The following is a 10830-nucleotide window of genomic DNA, read 5'->3' on the forward strand; positions in this document are numbered from 1 at the left end:
GAGTCTGGTTGCTTGGTAACGGATGAACATGAAAAAAGAAATAATAAAAGTATTAAAAATTGGAAAAGAAATGAAAGTACACTGAATTGTAAATGATTTTCAGGGATTTATAATACAACTGAAAAATAGAAAGCGTTAAAAAGTGGACGTGGTTAATATTTTTCATTTGACATTACATCTGCATGTGATCTAAGTTTAACAGATACATTATTATTCTATATATATCCGTGTAGTTGGAAGTGACAACATGACATAACATAACATTATATTATGTAGTTTCAGTCTTGCATTGCAAAAGGAATAATTACTTTCAAATTGATGTAAAGGATGCATAATTAATTTAAAGAGAACAGCTCTAGCCTTGGATAAAAGGCTATAGGATAATGTCAGAGTTCAGATTGTAAATACTATGGCAGGATATGTTTTGTATGTTATATGTTCGCTCTTCAATAAATAAATGTGCTAATGTTGCTGCTGAAGCCTGGTGTGTTGTGGGATAGTGTGGTTAAAAGGAGTGCCACAGTGGTATAACAATACGTCATCTCTTTTCTATTTAAATCTATTGGTCCAATAACTGTTATTCTGGGCGTGGCTATCTTTGAATGTCGTTCTCTGATTGGTTGGTCGTCGAAAACACATACGCTAGTATAGCCGCGAGGCTTTTCTCCTCTCCCATCGAAGTTAAAATCCAAGTTTTAGAAAAGTTAAAAGATGATGTAGTATCAGGCTGGAATGGATATAGCACAGTTTGTCTCTAAATTACAGACGCCTTTTCTTTTTTTAAACGGACCCATGATTTTTATTCTTGTGAGAAATTAAAGAAAAAAAGAGGAGAGGTCACCATTGTTCGAACTGGATCGTCTAACGTAAGTTCAGCAGCTAACATGCTAACTAGCTAATCTGTAGCTGGCTACTGTAACAGTTAAATGTTTTCACTGTTCACGGCTGTGGCTTCTATGTGGTGTTAATACAAACGTATTTGGCACAGCAAACCCCTCCATTATGCAGGGCAGGTGTTTACAATACGCTGCCAAGTCTAGCCTCGTCACTGAAGAGTAAAATCTGTATGAATGGAGCTGATAGTGACAGCGATGTCTGCATGATCAGTGGTTTGTGTGCGACTACATAAAATGTATTTGACAACAATTAAATGTGTTGTACAAAGAGTATTTTCTGTCTACCCCTCTTATAAATACTTTGTACAACACATAAGATTTCATTTGTGTATGCACATAAGAGTAGTTTCTCTATTTTATTAATATAGGCAATTAGAATAATTGTGCAACTGCATTTTGTCTTTATACTAGTTTCATAAATATTTCATTCCGCATTATACATGCACTCATGTTATGTAGTTTATGCATCAGCCATCACAATCTCAACAACCTTTAGTATGTGGCATATACATATACAATCAGTTGTCAGTTTATTAGGTACACTTTGCTAGAACTAATGCACTCTAATACAAGAGTCCTGCAATAAATACTCCAGTGTTTAGTTTTTGTTGAAAACTTTTTGTTCCACAGCCTGTTTATTATATATACTGGGTTTTTGGAAGGTGTACCTAATAAACTGTCAACTGAGCATATAAGTTGGAGTTGAGTACTAAATCACCAAGCATTTATCGTTTATCATTGATGTAAGGAAAATTCACGCAAATGTTCATACAAATACTGCAACACCAGTTAATTTAGATTGTAAAGTTATTCATGGTCAGATTAATTTTATCTTGCAGGCTTCCCAGATTTCCTGTTCCTGTGTGGAAGAATTACCGGTCAGTATGCCAGTGTTTATTTAGTTGTGTCTTTCTTTTGTTTTGGTTCAGGATTTTGCTGGCTCATGGTGCACTTCTGAGTGGTGTTTCCATAATTAGATTTTGCAGTCAGAGGCAGTAGTTATTTTAGTGCATCCGCGGGCTGTAAGCACAAAAAAAAAAATAGATCACATGTATTGTGTGTTCAAGGTGGAATCATGTCCCGTTTGTGACTCAAAAAAGAGTCAGTGATTACCTCCTGTGACACTGTCATTATATTTCACCATGTTACACACTTCTTCATGCACAATGCAGCTCTGTGAGTAGGGTAAGTCTCTCAGAAACACACCCAGTTGGCATACAATGGTGGAAAAGGCTGCAAGTATACTGGCACACATCAATTGGTGATTATAATAATGTGCAGGAACATGTACTGCACAGACTCTCAAAGCCTTGGGCTTTAGTTTGCACCATAACTTTTCACATTCAACTAGCAGCAGGAAATACAGGCTGGGCAAAAAGATAATTTGATTCTCATGCCAGACTAGTTGTTCAAACAAAACTAAGTATATAAGATATAATTTGCCAAAGCCTTTTAAGTGTTTAGTTAATTTGTGATTATGTTAAGAGTTGAGGCTCTTCCCTAGAAACAGCATGTATCAACAGCAAAGTTCATCTTATATTCACTCATTCATGGGCACAAACACACACTTTAAAGCTTTACCTGTATTTTTATTGGTCCTAAACTATAAAATATCCCCTTCATTCTAATTTTAGTGTCATATATCCACTGCTTTGTGTCTCAATCAAAGAAATGTATCAGCTGACATGAATGAAGCATGATAGAGCTGTTGTATGTTGTAAAAAGAAGTTTTTGTTGCTATTTTGGTTGTCATTTGTTTTTAAAAATGTGTGCTGCTCTTGCAGTATGAGCTCAGTGCTGAGCTAATACTTGCCAAAAATAAAAAGCGTACCACCTTGGCACACCTCTTGCAAGGCAAAGGTTCCCATCCAAGATACTTTATGTAAACTGGCCTCCTTTTTAGGTTGGGAGAACGTGGCTTGGATTCATAAATTTCTTAGGCATCTGAGATGTTTTGACTTTTAAGATATATTGACATAGCTAATCAAGTAATAACCTTCATAATTATCAAAACAAGTAATTTTACAATCCATCATACTTTATACTCTCAGGTCCTCTGTTCATCATTTTGGGGTTTAAACCTGCTCTTCTAATCATTTCTCATATGTTCACATAGATATTTTGTTAATAATAGGAATATGCAAAAATAATAAAGAATGATAATAAGAATAGGCCCCCATTGAGTGACTTATATGTAGGTCTGCACATTTTGATGGAAAAAGAACACAGGGATGGACATTTCAATGCTAATGTATAAAAGGAATGAAAGACCCCCTTGTCTCTGAAAGGTTTATAAATACACAAAATGGCATTTTGAGATGTTATTTAACATAGATAATTAACCCAGTTTGCAAATAACTGGTCTGCCATTATTTCCCATCTTGTGTGTGTGCAGAGGGGAGGGGTTTATGGGTTGAAGTTGGGGGACAAATGGGTGTGGCTGCATGGAAAAATGAGGTAATGGCTGGCTCTGGTCTTAGCTTGGTGCAGTCTATCTTAAACTATGCAGCTTGCTTATCACTGTCCTTTCCTACAGGGGAAGTCACACGAACACTCTGGAGGTTGTTATGCTTATCTTTTTTTTCCCTTTGCAAGAGGTGTCTGGTGTGTGTCAGTGCTTCGCTTTTAATTTAGGGACATTTTTCGGGACAAATCATGGCAATTCTCTGCTTGCATATCTGTTACATCCTGATGCATACATAGCCCTCTCACCTTGTCGCAACCTAAGAGCTTCCACCTCCCAGCCTGGATGAGTTGAGTCACCATCTTAAATTGACAGCTTTCCCAAGTTGACCCCATCCATTCATTCCCGCCCTGCTTTCTCGCTTCATGCCTGCCCCACTTGTGCACGCTGCTGTTTGGTTGGTGTTGCCATGGCACCGTGTGGCCAGAATGAGGCTTCACATACAGCATCTTGTGTTCTCTTCACAGAGGGCTGCTGACAAGAGATTGAGGGGCAGTGACGCAAAACACACTGTATACGAAAGCAGCCGTGTGGACTGACACTCAGGACTCAGCTCTGTCTAACACTCATGGGGTTACTGCTCCTTGTCAACATTCAGCAGAGGGACATTTGCATACTTCAGCACGTTGAGTGACTTTTTGTGTGGATCGCCTCCTCTTTCTCGACTCCCCTTTGACCAAAGATTCATTTTTCTTTCTTGTTGGCTGTTGGTTTTAAACGCAACCATTTTTTCGGGAACGAAACTGGGATTTTCCCTCATATTATGCACTTCAATGGACACCAGTGGCTCATTGGTTAGCACGCGAGCTAAGGAGCAGTCCCTTCATGTCCGCTACAGGTAGGAATTTCCTCTCTCCACTAAGGTATGGTTGTAGAGTAGAAAGTGTTTTGTGTTTTAGCCTTTTATCTTTTCCCCCTTATTACTTTTAGGTGGGACTATTAATGGAATTATTTGTTGAAGGTTAAGAGAAGAAAAGCTCTTTATATTTGCAATTATTTTAATGATTGTTACGGAAGATGTGTCAGTGTCAGGTAACTGCTGAGGTATTTATTTTGTGTTGCCTTCTTGAAGAAGTAATGGTATCATGTGTAATGTGGACAAGAGGTGGACTAGAGGTTTAATTATTGAGTAGGAGTCTCTTTTCATTGTGTTTTCTGAGTTTGTTGACTGGGCAGGTGGGTTTCCCCCCCAAAAAAAAAAAAAAAAAAAGCCATCAATCAGCTGTTCCTACATACACAGATAAAGAGCTCTGGCTGCAGGTGCACCCTGCCAAACATAGAAAGACCTGCTCCAGCTTCAATATTTAACAACCCCTGAAAAATTCATCACTGCCGCCTTTGTTTTTCGACACACGTGTCCATCTTATTTGGATACAGTAGGCATCTGCTAGGTAGGAGGATGTCTGTTTTTCCCAGTAGCTACTGCTGTCAGGATGGTTACCCGAAAATAATTGATTCTATTGTACCACACCGCAGGGTCTGCTTGTGTCTGACATGTCCAACAAAGCTACTTAGCACTCAGCAGCGCTTTAATCTGTCGGGTGCACACTCTACAGCCGTAATCTCAGGTGACCAGGTCACACGAGAGAACTTCAAAGAAAGACAAGCAGATTAACTGAGAAAATGCTGATTGAGCAGTTTCCTTGCTGCCATGCGTTGGAAGTTAATACTATGACAACATCACACACGTCTCCTTGACAGTTTTCCAAGGCATGATGCTAAAATATCTCTGTGACGTCAGATGGATATTGGTTTTGATATTAAAAAAGAAGACTATTTTTAAACCTTTTTTACACTTAACTCATCACCCTCTTTCAGTATAGGCTACTAAATTGCGTTGAGCTAATCTCTCCATGCTTCAGAGAAAGAGAAGGAGCAGCAGCCTGGAAGTTTTTCCAGTGGAAACCTCAGTAGATGCCTCTCAGATGTTCCATGTGCTGCTGTTGTTGTTGTAAGGCACGAAAAGCCAGCAGGTAGGCTAGTGTTTGCCACAGCTATAGTGTTAAATGATATGTTTTTTGTAGTAAACAAAGGCTCTAATTTAAGGCCTAAGGTTGCTGACTACATGAAGTTTATTGACTATTCGGGAGAGCATGTTTGCCTTTGTTCACAAATTATAGCCTAGCCAGATGATGAAACAAGCTACTGTGTTTGTGTCATTTTAATAGCACGCCATAGACTATGTAAGCTTTTACTTCATGTTAGAAATCCAGACTAGGTTGCGTCTTCACATGTGTTTCTGGGTCAGTTTTTGAGAGCTTTCAGACAAAAACCCCTGGGTTGGGTACCGGAGGAAAGCTTGAGATAAACAAACTGAAAGGACTTTGTGTAAAGCTGATTTCTCCTCAACGACACAGCTTCCTGAAAAACAAATGTTGGCAAACAGTTTTTGCTTTGCACAAATATGCTGCTTGGTCTAAAGATAATCCATCTGCAAATAAGCCACCAGCCATTGTCTGACACTCCTTTCATCTAGCTTTGAAATGCCTAACTCATTTGTAACTCCATAAGACTTGGTTGTTCGGTTGTTTTGGAGAATCCACTATGAACTACATGTGAAAAATCATGTCCTATGTTATATTGTTTTACTATGCTACATCTTTTTATTTCAGTTTGTTTTTTAAAGTAACCAACAACCTGAATTTTCAGTTACTTTATTGTTAGTAATAGAAAACATTGTCTATACAAGCTATATTGTCATTGATTTAGGATAATGTTAATTTGATTGTTTCTTACATTAAAAAGGTTACCTTTTAAGAACCAACGCACAAATCTCTGTAAAATCATATACAGTTTGCAGCATGGATTTTTTAAAAGAATAACACAAAATATTTAAACTGTTTAATAATTAACATGAAATGATGACATGAAGTTTATCTGCTCTTTGCTTCATTTAACTGTAAAAGGAACCCACTTCACTTTCTGAGGGATCGTCAAAAGGATGTGAGATCTACCATAACAAATAAGTGCCAGTTTGAGCCATTGTTCTCTGAAGGTGGAAGGAAGTAGCTAAACAACATTCCCTTCTGAAAGCCTTTGCTTAGAAAGAGGTGCAGTCAGTTGGCTCTAGGTCACAGCCAGAGAAGATCTGTTTCTCCGCAGCTTCTTCAACTTTGGTTTCATGACTGAATTTGGATTCTAGACACTTTTGAGCTGCTCATTAATTTTTTTTTTTTTTTTTTCAACCAGTTCAAACAAGGCACCTGCCGGACTGACTCTGCTTCTCTCTGCTGTAGGATGGAGGTGTCCTGCCTGGAGCTGGCGTTGGAGGGTGAGCGGCTCTGTAAGGTGGGTGACTACAGAGCAGGTGTCTCCTTCTTTGAAGCTGCCATCCAGGTAGGCACAGAGGACCTGCAGGTGCTCAGTGCCATATACAGCCAGCTGGGCAATGCTTACTTCCACCTGCATGACTACGCAAAGGCCCTGGAGTTCCACCGACATGACCTCACCTTGACCAGGTTAGATTACAGCAGCCCTCATAAATCCACTAATAGATCAGATCATTATTTTATTATTGCTCACATAATGTGTCCTGTATAGAACAATTGGTGACCTGCCTGGAGAGGCCAAAGCCAGTGGAAACCTTGGCAACACATTAAAGGTGTTGGGGCGGTTTGATGAGGCTGTGGTTTGCTGCCAGAGGCACTTGGACATAGCGAGGGACTTGAATGACAAGGTGAGGCTGCACATATACGATAATGTACACAGTGAAATATTCTGCAGTGTATGAGGGGGATTCAGAAGACAATGACCTTCAGCACTGACATGTTTTTCCTGGATCTCTGTCAGGTGGGTCAAGCACGAGCTCTGTATAACTTCGGGAACGTGTACCATGCAAAAGGGAAAAGTATCTGCTGGAGTGGAGCTGAGCCTGGAGATTTCCCAGAGGAGGTCATGACGGCACTAAGGAAGGCAGCAGAGTACTATGAGTAAGTCACTCAGTGTGTGCGAGTTTTTAATCTTGGTAATCTTTTCATTGTTCAATACCTATTAATGATATAGCGCTGTGCTGCTCTTATATCAGGCACCAGTTGCCGTCTGACTTGATTGTATTTGGATTTTCAGGGCGAACTTGGCGATAGTGAAGGAGCTTGAAGACCGGGCCGCTCAGGGTCGCACCTACGGGAACCTCGGCAACACACACTACTTGTTGGGAAACTTTCGCAAAGCTGTGGCTTCTCATGAACAGGTGGGGGAACCCTGAAAATCTTCTTTTTTTTTTTCCTTTTAATCCAAATCCATCATAAGCTACCTTTTTATTACAGACATAATAAAATACGATTCTGTTTCAGCGCTTGCTCATAGCTAAGGAGTTTGGTGACCGCTCGGCAGAGAGAAGGGCTTACTGCAACCTGGGGAATGCCTATATCTTTTTGGGGGAATTTGAAGTGGCAGCTGAGCATTACAAGTAAGCTACAGCCTACACATTCTTTTTTAAAATGATTTTCTGCATAAAAAAGTATGTCAGGGCATATGTACAAATCACACAATTCACTGGTATCAAGTGTTTTTCCTTAAACAAGGGTAGCAGGATAATAAACAAAAATGTTGTCACTTGTATGTCCTATTGTGATTAAAACTACAGCAGCAAAAAAAATATCTAAAAAAAAAGTCTTGTGTACAACACTGTATCTTATCCCCAGACTGTGAGAAAGTAGGCCTATGATGCAGGAAGCCAGAGGCAAGTATTGAGGCCTCTCTGCAGCGTGTTGACCCAGCTTGTCTGTGTGTTTGTCAGGAGGACGCTGCAGCTGGCGAGGCAGTTGAAGGATCGGGCTGTGGAGGCCCAGGCCTGCTACAGTCTGGGCAACACCTACACACTTCTCCAGGACTACGAGAGAGCCATAGACTACCACCTCAAACACCTCATCATAGCCCAGGACCTCAATGACAGGTACACACACATACATTCACTGTTGGAATAAGAATTCATGCTGATATTTACTTCGTTATATATAAGTTTACGCCTGTGCATGGATTTCAATGTGTTTTGCTGTAGAATTGGGGAGGGCCGTGCATGCTGGAGTCTGGGAAATGCTTACACTGCACTGGGGAACCACGACCAGGCCATGCACTTTGCTGAGAAACACCTGGAAATCTGCAAAGAGGTACGTGAATGAAATGTTTTCAAATTTACCAAGACAGGTAAAGGTATTATAGGAAGGTAAAGTTTACCTTCCTGTGCGTATGCTTTGTTTTTGTTTTTAATTATTTTACGTATTTACTTGTTTCCAGACTGGAGATAGGAGCGGAGAGTTGACGGCTCGTATGAACGTGTCCGATCTCCAGATGGTTCTGGGTCTGAGCTACAGCACAAATAACTCTACCTTCTCTGAGAATAAAGATACAGACTACAACTTGAACGGTACAAAAAACTGTATAATCAAACACCCTGAGCCTTGTCTTTTATCCGATGTTTTAACAGTAGCGTTTGTAAACGGGTATTAACAATGTTCATGTGTTCCAGGAGCGAGGCCCAGGATGGGCAGAAGACACAGCATGGAGAACCTGGAGCTGATGAAACTCACCCCAGACAAGATGAATGTAAGAACTGCTTTTCTAACCCTATTTAGTTCATCCTGTCTGTTCCACCATTGTTCAAGTCATGCTATGCTGCGAAAACCAGATTTTATTGCCACAGATAGTTTTTTTTGTTTCTCCTTGTTTCCTTTTTCATTGTGGTAACTATTCCATTTCTGTGTATTGAAGGGTCAGAAGTGGAACAGCGACATCCTGACCAAACAGTCCAAACCCTCCCTGGCTAAGAGCTCCTCCAAGCTGTTCTTTGTCAGCCGTCTGCGAGGGAAGAAGTACAAGACTGGTGGGTCCACTAAGGTCCTCCAGGACACCAGCAACACCCTGGACGCCAGTCAGACCCCTGCACAGGGACCACAGAAGGTACAGCTCTGATAACCACACACATGCCTCATTCAGTCTCCTGCAGGTGTCATCAAACAAGGTCTGTTCTGTTTCGCATTTTTTCATGTGTGTGTGTTTTGTTCTTTATTAGCGACTCAGTCCTGATATGCTCGGAGATGAGGGTTTCTTTGACCTGCTGAGTCGTTTCCAGAGCAACCGGATGGATGACCAACGCTGTTCAATACAGGCTAAGGGCAGCAGGTTATCAATAAACAGCGGCCCAGAGTCGCCTCCTAGAGTCATCAGGAAATGTGAGTCCATACATTCATACTCTCAAAATTCCCCCCCCCCCCCCCCCCACAGTAAAACTTTCTTTTCATACTGAAGTAAAATGTCTCTTCTGTTTATCTGTTACTTCATCGATCCTCTCTAACTCTGCAGCTGTGTCAGAGTCTGCCAACATCTCAGGCGCCCAAGGCCGACGGTTAGAGGAGTCGACAGCAGCAGGGGGGAGCCTGCCTGGCCTCAGGCTCCATCAAAACGGCAACCAGGCCGTTCTCAACCACCTGATGGCCAACGCTGACAACGCTGAGCCTGATGACGACTTCTTCGACATGCTTGTGAAGTGCCAGGTACCTGATCAGACCAAATGTTCAGTGTTTGAAGAAAAATTCCTGCACATTGATAAGCAGTCAGTGTATTTAATACACAAGAAATGATCATGTGCTTTCCCCAAACAAGAAACATAACCAGATCTCAAACTCATATTCTCTCCCCTTTCAGGGGTCCCGTTTGGATGACCAGCGCTGTGCCCCTCCCCCTCCTCCAGTCCGAGGGCCCACTGTACCAGATGAGGACTTCTTCAGCCTCATCATGCGCTCTCAGGCCAAACGAATGGACGAGCAACGTGTCACCTTGCCCTCTGCAGCAAACACTACAGCCAGGTCCAGCTCCAACTGAACTAAGCACTAAAGGGACAGACAGGTTTCTCTCTCTTTCTTAAACTCATGAAGAAGTGGACAGTGTTATTGACCAGCGGGGGCAGTCACTCAGAAGAAAGCCTTGCGTCTCTTTACATTTGTCCTTTTGGACAAAACAAAGCACTGTCAGAATTGTGTATATAGTATACAGTGTGGAAATATGTCAAAGTAATATGGACTTATCTGGCACAACTTGCACCACACCAACAAACTCTCAGTAGCATCAGGGACAAAAGTGTTGTTTTTTTAATTTGTTGTTTTTCATGATTCTATGCTCCTGCTTATTTCATTTCACCCTGTGTGTATTTTTCAATACACTGCAGTTATGTTAGTATTTATTGTACTTTTTTATCATTGTTCTGATTCTGCTAAATGCCGTCCCACCACTATGGAGGAATGTGGTTATACTCAGTGGACAGAGGTAAAGCACTCTTTCCATGTATTTTGTTTATATATGAGGTTTTTGTTTGGTTTAAAAGTTACCGAAGTCAGACAGAGGAAACTAACAAAAACTATTTTGAGCAAAGTGTTTAATTAAAAGATTGAATTTAACCCTTGTACAGCCCGGATGGTCTTTTGTGCTAAATGTTGAGTGAGGTCAGATGAATAAACCCTCATTATTGTAAGCATC

At 40.9% G+C, this 10830-nt stretch overlaps 1 protein-coding gene across 2 annotated transcripts; it reads left to right on the plus strand.

Annotated features, from left to right (window-relative positions):
* Positions 1-628: 628 nt before the first annotated feature.
* On the plus strand, positions 629-10751 carry gpsm2 (G protein signaling modulator 2). 2 transcript variants are annotated; one of them, XM_071492698.1, is made up of 16 exons: positions 629-866; positions 1736-1774; positions 3828-4198; positions 6597-6818; positions 6901-7036; positions 7150-7289; positions 7426-7549; positions 7653-7768; positions 8099-8254; positions 8360-8468; positions 8596-8725; positions 8828-8904; positions 9070-9258; positions 9371-9530; positions 9661-9851; positions 10003-10751. In XM_071492698.1, the coding sequence occupies exons 3-16, from the start codon at positions 4134-4136 to the stop codon at positions 10177-10179; spliced, it is 1992 nt and encodes a 663-aa protein (XP_071348799.1). In that variant the 5' UTR covers positions 629-866; positions 1736-1774; positions 3828-4133; the 3' UTR covers positions 10180-10751. The 2 variants fall into 2 exon arrangements, with proteins under 2 accessions (XP_071348799.1, XP_071348801.1); XM_071492700.1 differs by lacking the exon at positions 3828-4198.
* Positions 10752-10830: the final 79 nt, after the last annotated feature.

This window comes from Trachinotus anak, unplaced genomic scaffold (genome assembly GCF_046630095.1).
Source record: "Trachinotus anak isolate AG129_WGS33_773 ecotype Australia unplaced genomic scaffold, CSIRO_AGI_Tana_v1 ptg000012l, whole genome shotgun sequence".
In the NCBI taxonomy this organism is placed as follows: domain Eukaryota; kingdom Metazoa; phylum Chordata; class Actinopteri; order Carangiformes; family Carangidae; genus Trachinotus; species Trachinotus anak.